The 17,042-nt window shown below is 47.8% G+C and overlaps 1 protein-coding gene across 1 annotated transcript in view; it reads left to right on the top strand.

Moving 5' to 3' along the window:
• The window catches only part of LOC144168543 (protein 5NUC-like), a 29,009-nt gene extending 12,291 nt beyond the window's left edge, over positions 1-16,718 (top strand). Inside the window, exon 8 of the mRNA XM_077697503.1 lies at positions 16,494-16,718. Within this exon, the coding sequence (XP_077553629.1) occupies positions 16,494-16,718 (225 nt within the window). The remainder of the gene's footprint in view (positions 1-16,493) is intronic.
• The last annotated feature ends 324 nt before the right edge of the window (positions 16,719-17,042 follow it).

The following is a 17,042-nucleotide window of genomic DNA, read 5'->3' as shown; positions in this document are numbered from 1 at the left end:
CGAAGAGAGGCAATGACGTCAGGGAAGGCAGAAGATTATTGTCTTTGGACGGCATTTGCTGTGAAGTGAGCAGATACGCGGCCGATTTTTTTTTATTTATAGACAGCATTGTGTCGAACGAAAAAAACATACGGGTTCGGTTACGCTTCGGGTACGGGTGAAATTATTGCCTTCCGGTTCAGTTCCGGTTCGACAAAATTATTTACCAAACCGGTCCGACAACCAGTTCGCAAGCCTGAACTGGTTCGCGAACCGGTTCGGAAAGTGTAATTATAACTAAGTGTGAAAGAAATTTGTGGTTCAAAGGGACCGTGACCAGAAGTCTGCAAGTTACGTTCGTTCAAAATATCTGTATGCCTCAATAGAAATGATTCCGAACTTGATGGCAGCTTTAAACAATTAGGCTAGATAGGCGGGAAAATAGGAGAATATTCGAACTAATCTCGCGGCGACCGCTAGGCAGTCAACAAAACCAAGAAAATGTTTAGCCGTCGTGTGTGCGTGCGTCGCGGCGACCGCCCAGCGTCCCCTGAGCACGTTCAAGCCAAGCATGTCTACTTAGGGGTACTGGCCAAGATATGCAAAGAAAAAAAAATAAGCTGCAGCGTTCGCCGAAATTGTGGCAACAAATTTCTCGGAACGAGAAAGACTCCAGTGTTCGCCGTAATCGTGGCAACACTTGCTCGGAAGGAGAAAGAAACGTCATAGCGTACGCCCCTTCACGGTGACGTCCAATGAATATCACCTCCAAAAAATGACGGGACAATGACGGGCACTTATAGCGACAATGACGGAGTGAAGGTCGTTGCGGCAGCGAAAAAAAATCAAATCGGCTGCAATCGTAGACTAAAACTTTGTTGATGGTCGTCAAGGTTGCGCACAGCTTCGCTACCTTGAGGTGTTACGCGTTAATGGGACCTACGTTGATTTTTTCCCTACGGGTCTCGTCCCTCTCCATCATGCAGGCTTCCACCTCTTCCGGGCACTTAAGGAGGGGAAGTACATACAAGACTGTATGCGCGCAGAGTTATCGCTTTGAATTTGGCGTCAAATTCTCGTGAGGGAAATGCAGGCCGACATAATAAAGGGCACACAGGCCTGGTTAAACAAATACGCAGACATGCATACAAAATATTTTTCGTATCACGAAGGCTATATATGCCTGGTTGCAGCGTAAATTTTACCTGCACATAAGCACGTGAGCCGCGGGGCCTCCCCCAGCTCAACTTTTCCCCCTCCATACACCCTCTCTGGTAAGGTTGTGTGGCCGCTATGATCTATGTGGCCGCTATTGCGGCGAGTGGAATAACGGTTGTGACAGAGTGGTCGGCGGGGCAGGGGAGAAGCGTTGGAGCGGCGCCGAGTAAAGCGGCTTCACCAGAAATTGATCGCGGAGGGGGGGGGGGGGGGGGGGGCATATTTTTATTTCAGCTGATAACTAAACCGATATGCAGCGGCTAATAAATATTAGCGGCCAGGAAGCCACCGACCTCGAGTTAAATTTCAGTGCAGAAAAATCAGGAATAATGGTTTTCCATAATGCTATACTCGGTTACAACTCAAGAACGGTACCACCTCATGTAGTGTATCACTCCGCCAAAGCGCCGGACCCGTGACTTCAGAGCGCGCGCGTTTTGAAAGGGGTTTGCTATGAATGCGTGATATCGTCTGCCTTGTCTCACGCAGTTTGTTTGTCGTCACTGGAGTCGTTTATAAGCATATTTAGTCCAAAAAATCACGGGAATGGCTCACGCCATGTTCAAAATATTGCCAGTAACGCCCTACTTTCGCCACGCGGAGAAACATCCGGCTACGGTGATAAGGCACAGCAGCAACTTGCGATGCCGTTCTTAAGTTGTCACCGAGTATACCACTGACGTAGTGTCTATCCAGCAAGGCGAATTACCTAGAGTTAAGGAATATAAATATTTGGGAGTGTGAATAAACGGAGGGGATAACTACTTAAGTACTCACGAGGAGCAACTTAAGGTTAAGGGAAAGCGAAACGCAGCTATAATGAAGCATAGAGCTCTGTGGGGGTATAACAAATATGAAGTAGTAAGAGGAATGTGGAAAGGAGTAATGGTTCCGGGTCTCACGTTTGCGAATGATGTACTCTGCTTAAAATCAGACGTTATATCAGGCCTTGAAGTAAACCAGAGAACGGTAGGACGTTTGCCTTTAGGCGCGCAAGGAAAAACAACTAACGAAGCAGTTCAGGGAGATATGGACTGGGCGTCGTTTGAAGTTAGAAAAGCACAGAGTAAAATATGCTTTGAGATGAGGTTGAGGGCAATGGATCAACCAAGGTGGGCAGCTAAGGTTTTTAGGTACCTATACTTGAAAGCGTGGACACGCAGTGGTTAAGAAAGACTAGAAGGCTAACGATGAAATACGGAAAGAACAGTGGGGAATCCAAAATAGCCAAGGTAACCGAAAAAAGAGGCAAGTCAGATTGAAACGAATAAGTGGAGGGAAAAAATGGCAGCTAAGACGTCGTTAGAAATGTACAGGGCTGAGAAATTGAACATCAGAAAGGAAAATTTCTACGATAATTCCCAGGGCAGTGCTTTGCTTTTTGAGGCTAGAGCAGGTTGCCTGCGAAGTAAGGGTTTTGTGGGGAAGTATTCACAAAATGATGGGGTAAGCTGGTCTGCGGAAAAGAAACAGAAACTATGCGGCACATAGTGTTAGAATGTGAGGGTATCAATCCAAATCTACATGAAGGGAATATTGGGCTTCCAGAAGCCCTAGGATTTAAGGGTATCACAGAAAAAGTTAACTTCAAGGCTGTCGAGGGGACGAAAAGAAGATCAGAATGCTGGTGGACGAAAAGCAGAGAGGGGAATATTGCCTAGGACAGTTACCACCAATAACAGGAAAAAAAAAAAAAGCATTTTGTGCCTAATAAGCGTTTTGTGCCTGCCCTAAGCAGCGCTAGTATTAAACCAAGAGTGTAAAAAATGGGTATATTAGTCCTTTTTGTTAAGATGACATGTCATCAGCCCGTTACAAAGGGGAAACCAATGACAATCATCATCATCATCATCATCATCATCGTAATCATCATCATTTCTTTTGTTTGTCAAATCGTATAGTACAAAAGATCATCAGACTGTTTAGACACGTAGCCAACAGCGTGTTATTAGTAAAAAAATGCAGCGATGCAGGCTTTCAGCTACGGAAAATTAACATTCCAACAATAAGGAATAATATTCCAATATACAAACTGTTGTACAACGCGAGTACAAGTGCTTTATAACACGCCATTTCAGCGCCTAGCAACAATAAAATTTATAATGGCGATCGTCTGAAGAGGTGCACCAGCGCAAACAAATCACTACAATCGACATAATATCCTTAGAAAACAACTAACAAACATTTAGGTAGCTATACAATACGAATACCGGTATTTAAAAATACAATACAAATACAAACATTCTATGCCAGTCCACAACAAGATTAACAATCCAGATCACCAGCCCAGATATCATCGAATGCGCAAACCAAATAATCATCCATCCCGCATAGTATTTCTATGAACAGAAAATGACATATCAGGAAAAAAGGAATCGCAAAGTTATCTCGCACCATTTAGGCTTGGATAATTTTTTTATCGAGGTGTTAATGTTTTGGGCTTTATTTATTTCAGGTGGCAAGCTGTTACATATGTTTTCACCTAGAAACGGCAACTGACGTTCTCCGTACGCGTTTTTTGTGGGGGCAGATTGAAATTACCAGACACAGCCTATGGGGCCGAGAAGTGGTGTAAAACAAGGATGCGTAGAAAGGGTTATTGCGTCATATTTACATGAGTCGCGGATGTTATTTAGAAAGCTGGCCGTCTTTGCTTGACGCATTGCATCAAAAGGTAAAATTTGCATATCGTGAAACAGCCGCTGGTTGACTCGGATGATCATGCTTATTTTTAGAGATGGCATCTGTAATTTCGGAATAGGTTCTAGCCCTTTGAGGGTCGAATTTTTTTCGCTAATGCAACCCTCCAGGGTTGATTTTTGTTATTACTGATTTAAATTCTTCGGATGAATCTATTTCGAGAAAAAAACTGTCGTAATTTTTTTAGGGTGACCAAAGTGACAGAACAACGTTTGTGTTGTTACATACAGGTGGTTTATTTATGAGTAACACAAGAAAAATTCTAAATAAAAACGAGAGACTAACAAGCCGGCACCTTTTTCGTGAATAGAAATCCGGCGCAAAAAGCGGGAAGCGCCCGTAGGACGACAGCAAAACCACCCGATGCGGGCGCGTGCGCGCACGCGCCGGATGCGCGAGGGACATACGGCGCACCGCTCCTATAAATTACAAAAAAAGGAGGAAATAGCCTCAGCAGTTTCGCATGCGCCCTTGGTCTGTGGCTGGCATGTGGCAGCTGCAAGAAGGGAGAGGCGCCCGGTGGGCGATACCTAGCGCGCCCACTCGTTACCGCATGCGCGAGCGGTAGCCACCGTGCTGCTGAAGTAAATCATAAAAAATTTAAAAAAGACATCGGCGCAAGAAAATAATTTGACGTATTTCCACAGTGTGGCAGCACATGCCTAACAACAGAAGTTGGCGAAAAAGGCGCGCTTTTTAAACATACAAGCGATGACGTACTACATCATACGTTATTGACCATTTCGAAGGTGTTTGCAGAGGACGTACCTATATGTACGTCCGTGACCTTGAAAGGGCTAGGTAAATCTTGTAAGTCCGTTCCAAAGATTAAAGGCATATGTAATGTGAGAGTGGATCAATGCGAAGTATAATGTTCGTGAATGTCTCTATTGTGACCTTAATATCTTTATCGAAGTAGTTTCGGGCCTGAAGCAAAACATAACATCTTTACGCCAGCCTAGTACAAACTTCGGTTACGTGGTTTTCCCAGTTTCAGTGGTTATCATAATTAATGCCAAGGTACTTGTAAAAGGTTGCATGAAGAAGAGAGTGGTTCTTAATAGTTATTTTGATGGAGGTAACGTTTATGGTCTTGTAAGGTGAAGGAAAAATTGTATATTTAGTTTTATTGGTAATGATTGTTAACTTGTTGGCACAAAACCATTGGGAAATTCTTGATAACTCCGAGTTTGTTTTAGATTCAGTTTCTTTGAGATTGTTACCTGTAATAATTATTCCTGTGTTGCCAGCAATAAACTGGTTCGCAGTAAAAAGGGACCATTTGCAAAGGGGAAATTGTGCCTACAGAGGAGCATATGGTTATCAACGCCTGCTCATCCCCTTCAGCGCATCTGTCGCTGAAAATGGCCTCTTTGTGTTAAAGGAAATGGCCGCTTGACCACCTTGTGCAAGATTCTCGCGCAGTGTTTGATCCGAATCGGTTTTCCGAGTTTGCTCATCATCTATTTGACTTAGTGAATAAAGTGACGCCAGGTGGATTTTGAACTCAAAGCACACTTAACCACGTCCATGGGTTCCCAAGGGGTTGTGGAGCCCCAGAACGAGAACACAATCACAAAGAAAAGGACATTGCGCTTCGGCATTTAGGTACCTGAGGATCCACCATTTTACTTCCCTGCGTGTGCCGAAGAATGTCTGTGTTTCGTATAAAAAGTAGTGGCGCGCTGTTGCGTGCGAGAAAAGCGGGCTCAGGCGTCTCCCGGAAGCCTTGCCCCACAGGATGCATCCCGTATGTCATAAAGAAGACCCAAGAATCGTGCCATGTCATAACGGGCAACATTCCTGCTTTAAACTGAAGAAATCTTTCAATCCGGTGGGCAGAGGAAGAGCTCGTACACGTCTCAATACGTTCGTCCCTGGCTTGGCACTCACGGGGAAGGAAGGAAGGGTGTAGAAGGAAGGCAGGAAAGTTAACCTGGCTAGAGCCTAGTTTGCCATTCTGCACGCGGGAAAAGGAAAATAGACAAAAAAAAGAATGAAGCGAAGTTGGAGTAGACACGTATGCCCAGCGCTGAAGCACTGACACTGATATACACTGGAAGTGTTCAGCGGGGGTTACCATAAACAGGCGGCGGGAGAACTTCCGCCAGAAAGTCCAAGTAAAGCCTTCGGGGCTTCGAGGGGAGAAGGAACTCCTACAAAGACTTCTCGAATGTTACCAGCGCTATAGCGATTTCTTTTGAAAGTGACTCGGTCCGTGGTCCGTGGTTAAGGCCCTCTGACGTGGCAAGCCTTCAAGTGAAAGGGATCCTGAAACACTTGCGATAAATGCCAGAAGCATTGTGAAAGCTATACAGTTACGGCCGGCACGGAGCGGCACTGCGGGATTAGCTTGTCGCAGCAAATCCGCGTTCCCATTCTGCTTCGCTTTTGTGGCCTTTTTTAAGTGGCTATCGAGTGCGTCTATTGCTGAAACTGAAAGAAGGCCGGCCAATAGCCGGTATACACTGCGGTAATGACGTAATTCGTGCGATAGAACAACGCCGAGACCGGGAAAGAGAAAATGTTTTTGAGCATGCTTCGAAGTTATCTGTTGAGCATAAAACAGTAATATGAGGTACCTTGTGATTGCCTGCTCTAAGTACTAGCTGGGTTTGTTGACTACATTCTGAAAGCACTTAGGCTTTAGAAAATAAGTTTAAAGAGGTATGGCATGGTCCCTTCAACGGTGAGGAGCCAAATCTCTCCGGTGCCGCGCGGAAGAAAGAGTCCGGATGGCAGTCCAAGTACAAGAAACGCTGTATGGTCAGCTTGAGCTCAACGTTCAGGAGACCCACACCTCCAGGCTCCAGACTCCAAAGCAGCTTGGAGCGACGCATTGGCTCATGCGCTGATCGCCAGAGGAAGATGGCTCATGACCGGTGCAAGTTTGGGAAGCAAGTTTGGGAATCGTACCGGCGTCGATCGTAGTGATGCAATTTCCGCGCGGAATGGCAGAGTCCATGAGAGCATTGAAAATTTGGGGCTTCAATAAAAGGCGGGTGTGACTCGGTCTCCATTTATGGAGTTTACTCTCCACAGCCGCCAGCAGCCCTCCACATGCAGGCACACACCCATTCCTCAGGTAGGGGTTTACGCCGAGGTAGTTCCCAAAAATGTCTTTCCAATTTTTTAGATGTTTTAATATGAGCCTCGTAAATGGGTTGTGACCTTCGACTGGGATGTGTCCGAGATATGCACTCACTACCAAAGCAGGAAATGGTGTGTGGTAACTACGCACGTAGCAATCGGAGAAGTAACCAAGCACGTTTCAGCTTAAAGTGCACAAGGGCGGTTGGCGAAGCAACCGGTAGTGGAGGAAAACGTCGCGAAGTGAAAAGGATGATGATGACTTTAATGAGAGGACAGATGCGCACCACCGGACACGAGCCAGTGCATATAATGAGCGCGCTGCTTTCCATGCGACGCCTGTTGCAAAATGTCTTTTTGTGCGGTGTATACGATGGTGGACTGCACCGTCTACATTACCAGCATCTGTAAAACATAGCGGCGACACAATGGTATGTTTTCTCTACCATTGAACACTATAAAGCTTTGGCATTCACTACATCCCAAGGAATGCTTAGGTGTGCTGGAATTTTAGTTATGCTGAATGGTTAATAAGAGCGAGCAATTAAAGAATTTGTGCCACCTTGGCGGAAGCAAGGCTTTTCATTTTCTACCTTTCTTCGAAATTTACTTAACTGGAAAACGCTAGAGACGTCTGTAATAAAGCAACGAACCGCTTCTTAAAGAATGCATTCGCATTAGAATGTAAGTACCACGAAATTATCAATTATCTTTTTAAACGGTGACTTCAGTTAGCGCTGCGCGAAGAGTTTCTTTAACGTCTTGCGTCATTTTTGCTTGCATTGTCGCTATGCGATAAGTTGTAGGCGCAATTTTTCCCAAACACGCAATTACGATGTTTGTTTTCAGACATTTCTTTTGGTATTGATAAATTGAAGCTTTATTTTTCCATTCTCTTGGACTTCATGGATAGGAATCGGCAGTACAATAATAACGAACATCGGGGTTCTTCTTTGCACACGCAGGATTTCGAGTGGAATACAACTTAACGCAACCAAATGGATGTCGTGTCGTCTCTATCAGAGTGCTTTGTGCAAACTGCAGCGTTCCAAAGTATGAACCACTCCAACGGGCGAAGACTTACAAGATAGTTGCGCAAAATTTTATAGCAAACGGGGGCGATGGCTTCAAGATACTCAAGGAAGCAAACGTCAGCGATGTTGGTATGTATCACAACTGTGAGGCAATCTGGTCGGGAGACTGTGGTTAACTGATCAATTTAGAGTACTCTGTTTGTTCTTTGTATAGGTCCGATCGAATATGAAGCATTGGAGGAGTACATCACCAAAATGTCCCCAATAAAAACACCCAATGAAGGTCGTATTAAACTGACATGGCCGCCTGAAGACGAAAAAGTGGTAAAAAACGTAACCTCTTGTAAGGAATCATTAGTGCAGAGTTAATAAATAATAAAAATAATTTATATCTTTGTCGCTTTTCTGCAGTTTTTCGAACGTAGAAAAAGGCCGCTAGGGGCTAAAAAGTTCGAACGCGCTTTACGTTGGCTCTCTGAATTTTCGCCTTTAACATTGGACTAATGGTTCCTCCGGCTCTCAACCTAGCTCCAGAAAAAATTGGAAACTTCTGTGACACGTGAGGATGACAAGTTGAGCTATTAACCTCGTTTGGATGTTACATGTGATGAAAAAATACCTGATAACGTTGGAACGATCAGATGGCCTACTCAGGCATAGCAACCCGAAATGAGAGCACGTCGCGCGCTCAGCCACCATAAAACCGTTCATATGGAAAGCATCGTTCAAGGTGTCGACATCGACCCAGCGGAGCTACAGCAATCTGTATGGGCTATTATACGGCGCAAATAAAAAAATCCCGGGCCATCTCCCCTAACGTGGAACCTGAGGAGGGGCAAAGCATGCAGTGTGTAAGTGTATTCAGAATTTGTAAGTATCTCTTTTGCCTCACTGCGCGCGCTGATTGGGCACCGGAGAAGCGCTGGTGGGAGGAGCAATCGCGTGCTTGCTGAGGCGGTGGCGCCCTCTCGCGTTGAACCAGATTTAAGCAATTAAATGAGAGACAGTCTGGCCGTAAGTTGTCTTCGTGTCACACACCGCAGAAGATGAAGAATTATGCTTTACAGGAGAAAAACTGAGGTTCGAAACCGATTTCGAGACGGAATTTTAGACATTTCTGTATTTAATGCAATTAAATTTTGTTTATTCTGGTATTTTAAATTAGTTTAAGTCATGTTAGTTAATTGTGAACCAATTTTACCCATTCTACACTTGTTTTTGCCATCGTGTGACAACTTGATTTACCGTGACGACAGGGGATGACGACGACAGGAGATGACGACAGCCCGACCCCCTAAGGTGCTCCACCCCTAAAAGCCCGAGCCGGCACAGGCGGAATCCCTAACGGAATTTACGAGGCGCGCACTTCCACCGAAGTCAAGCAGTGCAAACGCTGCAAGCAAGAATCAAACAAGCCCCTACGACTCCGTTGCCGTATTCAGACGTTAAGTTTGCGCTTCAGCTACAAGGCAGGCTGGCCCTTGTATGGGCTACTATATCCGCGCTACCGGACCTCATAGTGAACTTTACGGACCTGAACCCCAAGGATCAAGTAGGCATCCATCAGAGAGGTAACTTTATCGCCGTCAGCACTCCCGCCAAGGAAGATGGAGCCAAATACACCAATATTTCTTACCTGGAGCTCGACGGGCAACACTACCCAAAGCCAACGCATGTTTCCGCGTGGCGAATACCGTACTCTGCATGATCTTATATCGTACAGATTCTGTCTGAGGGAACAAGAGTACCGTTTTGGGTTCGCTACCGAACGGCAACATACCGAGCGGCAACAATTGTTGAGTGGGAAATCATATTGAGTTTGTTTGCACTCCAGCACTTTAATAACGCGTTACGTTAATCCGATGATGAGAAGAGGTGACTATCAACAAAACCCGTGAAATCATTGGGAAGAAGTGTTAAAAAATATATTTCTCCTTGAACTGAATGTCGCCCGCGCGCTGACGCCGCCCTGAGCGGAAACGTTGTAGAACCAATGTTGCGAGGCGGCTATCGTCAATTCGTTGCCGTAATAGCGAGCACGAAAAGACAAATGACGGCGCTGTATGCGGCGAAGTAGCCTGCGAGAGTTTCAGTGGCGCCTATTGTGCAGATCCATCTATTTTCTGAAGCTGACGAAAGTTGCCAACTGCTTAGAACAGCAACACTTTCCCTACGAACACCGGCTTCTACGGCGTAGACCAGCCACACCGGCGGCCGATTGGAAAGCGGCTTCATGAATGGCCCTTATACACGCTGAAATACTTCTCCAAAGGTAAACACTTCTTTCCTTTTTTAGGAGCACAAAACCTTCCTTAATAGCAAGAACTGCAATCACCGAAATTTTTAAAAATAGTTTTTAAAGAAATCTGTGTCCAGATGTATTTGGCGGCAAATGGCAAATGTACTCCGCAAACCTTCGCGACTTCACGTCTGCGTTTTATCTAAACGCGTCGTTTTAGTTCATACCGAACCAGTTTTTAGCGACTAACTTTCTTTCATACAATGTAATTTGTACACAGAGAACCGCGCAATAAGCGTTTTCTTTTTTTATTAAAAAAAACACAATATACGCAGTCATAGGCAGTGCCAGAGAGAGGTACGGAGTCCATGATGCCCTGGGGTCCTATACCTGGACGCCTCCGGACTCCTCCCGGCTGTGAGATTTCTCCCCACTTAGTCTGAACTGTGGCCGCGGGTTTTTTGTTTTTTGTCTTTAGGTGTGTGTGGGAGGGGAGGGGCTTTTTCCACCTTAGTGTTCCTAGCGTTTAGTCTTGTATATATTGTACATATATTTCCCTATTAGTCCTGTATATATGTATTCTCAGGGGTTCCAGTGTCTACCCTTAGGTGAGACAAACTACGCCTGCTGGTGGTCTTTCCTTTCCATTTTGACAATAAATTCATTCATTCATTCATTAATTCATTCATTCATTCATTCATTCATTCATTCATTCATTCATAGGCACGTTTCGAGCCTATAAAATTCGGTTCCACTACTACTCGTCGTCCCATCAAGGCGTAAGACCTTTTACGGAGTTCACGTTGACAGCATCGCCAAATTCCTATTTAGGTATGAAACTATATTATTGTATGAAACTATAATGTGAGCAACCCATGCATTCCTATTATCTGATTTAAAACGGCTACGCCAAACGTTGCTGCTGGTGCCATCTCACCCTAGGCCCTAAAACTCTTGGAGAAAAATACTCCCCTCCTCCTCCCCAACCAAGTAAAATTGATCTGGGCCGTCGCTCACGCCGGACTTGGAGGCCAAAAGGCGGCTCATGCAACAGCCCAAGCACTCACCTCGCAACCCCATTGCCTCACGCGGAGCCAAGATAGCTCGCGAATGTTTCTTGTACTCCCACGAGATCACAGCTTATTGCCACCTTTCTCTCGTACGATATTTCCCCGCCCACCATTCCGTCATCTACACAGAAGAACGGCTCTGGAGTGTCTTACAAACAGAATCCATGCCTAGGAGAGCCCTCCTTCACCGCAGTCACTTCTCCATATTATCCTGTCCCAACTGCACATCACTAGGCACCAAGGCCACCGTACAAAGACATATGAAGTCCTGCACCGAGAGAGAGAAGAAACTTTATTTAGGAGTCGTTCGTTGCGAACTCCACACTGGACGGAGGTGGTTCCCTGTTCACGGGAATCCATAAGCTGCTCTCGCCGCCTGGCCCCTGGTGACCGGTAGTAGCTAATACTCCAGGGCGGGGCTGGTCAGCAAGATCCTCCATCTCTCGTTAAAGGTTAGAGTGGGGTTGGTGGTGCGAGACTCGGGTAAGGGGGGCGGGTGCTTCGGGCTAAACCTACACTCTCCTATCATGTGCTGGAGAGTGCCTAGTTTTTTACAGATTGGGCAAGCTTCTTCGAATTGGTTTGGGAACATGCGGTTGAGTAGACGGGGGTGCGGAAAGGACTCTGTCTGGATTTGCCGGTATATAGTTTGTTGTTCCTTCGTGAGTGCTGCGTGTGGTGCTGGTAGCGTCCTTCTGTCGTGGCTGTAATAAGTGGTTATTTCCCTGTAGGTAAGCAATGCTTGGTTTTTTCCTCTACTGCGGACGTGGCCCGGTAAGTCAGTGCTCGCGCCTGCTGGTGGGCAAACTCGTTACCCTCCACCGCAGAATGGGGCGGTATCCACACTAATTCTACGGTTTCTTTCAGAGGTTTTTTCTCCTTGAGCCCTCGGAGGGCCAACCGGGACACCCAGCCGCACTGGAAGCTTCTGTAGGCTTGCTGGGAATCCGTGACCACCTTGGTCTTGTCCGGTAGAGTAAGGACCAGAGCAATCAACAGCTCCTCTGCCTCGTCAATGCTCTGAACTACAGCGGATGCACACGTCAGCAGCTATTTCGTGGTTGTCACGGTTGCTGTTGACCGGTTCATACCATAATTCATGGAGGCGTCCGTGAAGATAGCCCCTTCTTCTTTTGCCAGAAGCCTGTTGAGAGCACGAGTTCTTGCCTCCCGCCTGCCGCCATGGTAACGCTGGGTTCATGTTCTTGGGGATGAACTTGGCTTTGATGGCTTCCAGCCATTCATCTGGCAGCTGGTCTCTGTCCTCAGATAGCGTAGCCTTCTAGCCAATTTTCTGCAAGATGCGTCTGCCCGCTTCTGTTTGGCTGATCCTTTGTTTCTGACTGGCGAGATGGGCCTCAATGAGCTCGTTGCACCGAGTTATGCAAGCCCATTTCCAAGAGTTTGCATGTAGATGCGCTCATAGGAACTGCAATAGCTTGCTTTACGGCTTTGCGGATGATGACGTCCATCACCTGTGTGTCCCCTTTGTTCAGGAGAAGGTAAGGTGCTACATATGTTATTCTGGTTACCACAAAGGCTTGGACGAGCTTAAGTGTGTCCATCTCCTTGAGGCCTCGGGTTCTTGACGCCACCCGTCGGAGCATATTGTAGCGTGATGTAGGGGTTCGCTACTCGTAAGCAATTAGTTTAATGCCAGAATTAGGCTTAAATCACAGAGCTAATGGCGATGCCAGTACCGAGCGGGACACACAAACGAGTCTCGTCTTCTTTCACTTCAATGCGCCAGAACACGCGCATCTGGTTTCGTGCTGTGGTGGGATTGGCGGCATTGATAGTCTTCAGTGTAGAGCTCCTTTCTAGGCTGTCGCTGAATCGATGGGCCGTGGCATTGCCCCCTCTTCTAAGATAGCATCGTCTCGATGCTAGGCTGTGGCTGTAGACGATCATAGCAAAACGAGATGGCGCAGCGGGTTGCCGTCAAACTGGTAACACGACAGTTTTGGCGTCAGCCAAAATTTCTCGCTCTTGTTGATGAGGGTGAGGTCAGTTTCTGTCATAGTAAGGCTTCATTCGCACGACGTGTACGACCTCGGAAGTTGTCCTGCGTCGCGAGGAAGAAGCGCTACTGTCCGGTATAACTTCGTAATTGACGTCACATAGGCGGCGCACGACCTTATATGGGCCAAAGTACCGACGCAGTAGTTTTTGTGAACGTCCGCACGCGCGCACTGGTGTCCAAACCCAGACAGCGTCTCCAGGCTCGTAAAACACCAACCGCCTGTGCTGATTGTAGCGAGCTGCGTCGGCGCACTGCTGACGTTGGATCCGCTGCCGTGCTAGCTGGCGTGCTTCCTCCGCTTTTTGCAGGAAGTTATCAATGTCGATGTTCTCTTCATCTTCATGAACTGGTAGCATGGAATCTAAGGTAGTAGTAACGGTGCGGCCGTAAACTAATTGGAAAGGAGTAATTGCTGTGGTCTCCTGAACTGCCGTGTTGCAGGCGAACGTGGCGTATGGCAAAATTTCGTCCCAGGGTTTGTGCTCCACGTCTACATACATGGAAAGCATGTCGGCTAGGGTCCTGTTTAGTCTCTCCGTCAAGCCGTTGGTCTGCGGATGGTATGCACTAGTCCGCCTGTGGGTGGTGTGCGTCAGCATCATAACGGACTGCATGAGGTCCGCTGTGAAAGCTGTACCTCTGTCTGTTATGACGACCTGTGGCGCCACATGCCTCAAAACGACGTTGCGCACAAAAAACTGTGCAACCTCAGCCGAGGTTGCTCGTACGACAGCCGCTGTCTCCACATACCGTGTGAGGTAGTCAGTCGCGACCACGATCCATCGATTACCCTTCGCCGACGTTGGAAATGGTCCCAGCAAGTCTATGCCTACTTGTTGAAAAGGCGCATTAGGTGGCTTGATCGGTTGAAGTAGCCCTGCCGGTTTCAGAGGTGGAGTCTTCCTTCTCTGGCAGTCGCGGCAGGTCTTTACATAGTGCTGAACTGTGTGCAACAATTCGGGCCAATAGTACTTCTGACGAATCCTTGCTAGAGTACGGCTAACACCCAGATGCCCTGCCGAGGTTTCGTCGTGGCAGGCGTACAAAATTTCGGGCCGCATGACTGTTGGTATGACCAGTAGGAACGAGTCCTTAGTATCCCCAAAATTCCGTTTGTAGAGCACGCCGTTCCGAAGACGGAATGACGAGATGTTCCGGGTAAATGCACGTGGAACACGGACATCGAGGCCTTCTAAATGATGTATAAGCAGCAGTAGTTCAGGGTCGGCGCGTTGGAGTTGGGCCATTTGGGAGTCGGTAACGGCCCCAAGGAAGGGAACGTCGTCGTCGGCATCTGGGCTCGCTGAATCGATGGGCGCCCGGGACAAGCAGTCAGCGTCACTGTGCTTACGTCCCGACTTGTACACTACTGTCATGTCATAGTCTTGCAACCGGAGGCACCATCGAGCGAGGCGTCCAGATGGGTCCTTCAGGTTTGCAAGCCAGCACAACGAGTGGTGATCGCTGACAACTTTAAACGGCCTGCCATAAAGATACGGTCGGAACTTGATGATGGCCCAGACGACGGCAAGACACTCCTTTTCAGTCGTGGAGTAATTCGACTCCGCTTTCGAAAGAGTTCGACTAGCGTAGGCTAGGACTCTTTCAGCTCCGTCTTGCCATTGAACGAGGATGGCGCCGAGTCCGACGTTACTGGCGTCCGTGGGAATTTCCGTATCCGCAGTTTCGTCGAAATGGGCAAGTATTGGCGCTGTTTGTAACCGGTCTCGCAGGTCATTAAAGGCCACTTCTTGTTCCTCTTGCCACGCAAATGGGACGTCCTCCTTGGTCAGTCGTGTCAGTGGTTCCGCAATATCCGAGAAATTTTCTACGAAGCGCCTGTAATACGCAGCAAGGCCCAGAAAGCGCCTAACGGCCTTTTTATCAGCTGGTCTCGGAAAACCTGCAACAGCTGCCGTCTTTTCAGGATCTGGGGAGACTCCTTCGGAGCTAATAACATGTCCTAGAAACCGCAGCTGCTTGTAGCCAAAGTTGCATTTTCCAGGTTTTATAGTTAATTTAGCCGATTTGATGGCTTCGAGGACCAGTCGCAACCTGTGTAGATGTTCTTCGAATGTTGCGGCGAACACTATGACATCGTCAAGGTAAACGAGGCATGAGTGCCACTTGAGACCGGCCAAGACAGAATCCATCATTCGCTGGAACGTAGCGGGTGCTGAGCATAGACCGAATTGGAGGACTTTGAACTCGTATAGCCCATCGGGTGTGACAAACGCGGTCTTCTCGCGGTCTCTATCGTCAACCTCGATCTGCCAGTATCCGCTTTTAAGATCTAAGGACGAGAAATATTTGGCAGTGCGCAACCGGTCCAAGGCATCGTCTATGCGCGAGAGCGGATACCCGTCTTTTTTTGTAACACGATTCAGTTTCCTGTAATCGACCCAGAAGCGCAAAGTTTTGTCTTTCTTCTCGACTAGCACCACAGGGGATGCCCACGGACTTTTCGATGGTTGGATTACATCGTCTTGTAGCATTTCTTTTACTTGATTCTGGATGGTTTCATGCTCCTTGTAGGATACGCGGTATGGGTGTTGGCATACCGGCTTTGTTGCTTCGTCTACAATGATGCGGTGCTTGGCAACAGGGGTTTGTACGACCTTTGAAACAGTTGAAAAACACTCACGGAAATCCCCGAGGAGGTCTGTCAGCTGCTTTTTCTGTTCTGGCGAGAGGTCTGGGTTGATGTTAATTAATCCCACGACGTCTTTCGGGGCCGATACATCGGTCCGGTCTGTCCCATCTGCATGCAGTTCTGTCAACTGAACAAACTCGTACAGCGAGGCGATGGCGGTTCCTTTTGCGACGTGTTGGAGCCTGTTTCCAAAGTTAGTTAGTACAACACTTGTGCAGCCGTCACACAGGTGGACAAGGCTCCTTGCAACACAGATTTCTTTTTCTAAAAGCAAGTTCGTCTTGCCTTCCACTAATCGTTCGCAACATTCGGGCACGTCCCCTTTTACGAAGACGACGACACTACTGCGGAGTGGCACCACTACGTTGTCGTCGACTACGCGGAGGACGCGGACTTCCCCTTCTGCGCCGTTTGTAGCGATGGCTCCTGCTGTCGAGAATGTCACCGTAGATGTTTGCAGGTCAATGACGGCGCCGTTTGCTTGTAGGAAGTCGATGCCAAGTATTACGTCCCTGGAACACTCGGGAAGTACGATGAAGTCAGCGACGTAGGTGTAGCCACGGATGCCGACCCTAGCTGTGCAACGACCTGTAGGCGCGATCAGATGACCACCCGCGGTGCGAATGTGGGGTCCGTTCCAGTGCGTGAGAACCTTGAGCTCCTCGGCCAGGTTGCATCTGATTACCGAGTAGTCGGCACCTGTGTCCACTAGCGCGGTAACGTCATAACCGTCAATAGTCACGGCAAGATTCGATGTGGCTCGTTTTCGGTCGGTTTCTGTCTGCGTCGGTTCTATAGCGGTACGTCGTCGAGAGCATCGTGGAGGATCTTCACCGGCTTCCCGTTCAGCGACCCCACTTTCAGAGGCCGCTGGTGTCAGTTTTCCCGACGCGGGCTCTGCGAGCGGCGCCCGGGTGAGCTGGAGGGGCGACGAGGGCTTGGCGACCGGTAACGATAAGGTGACGACGACGGCCTTGTTTCCTCACGACTAGACGTCGACCAATTATGCTGTGCAATCAGGTACTCCTGAATTTCA

Source organism: Haemaphysalis longicornis, unplaced genomic scaffold (assembly GCF_048455015.1).
Source record: "Haemaphysalis longicornis isolate Haplotype H1 unplaced genomic scaffold, Haemaphysalis longicornis Haplotype H1 scaffold_2, whole genome shotgun sequence".
Lineage (NCBI taxonomy): Eukaryota > Metazoa > Arthropoda > Arachnida > Ixodida > Ixodidae > Haemaphysalis > Haemaphysalis longicornis.
Note: the sequence above shows the minus strand (reverse complement) of the source record. Positions and strands in the feature narration are given on the sequence as shown.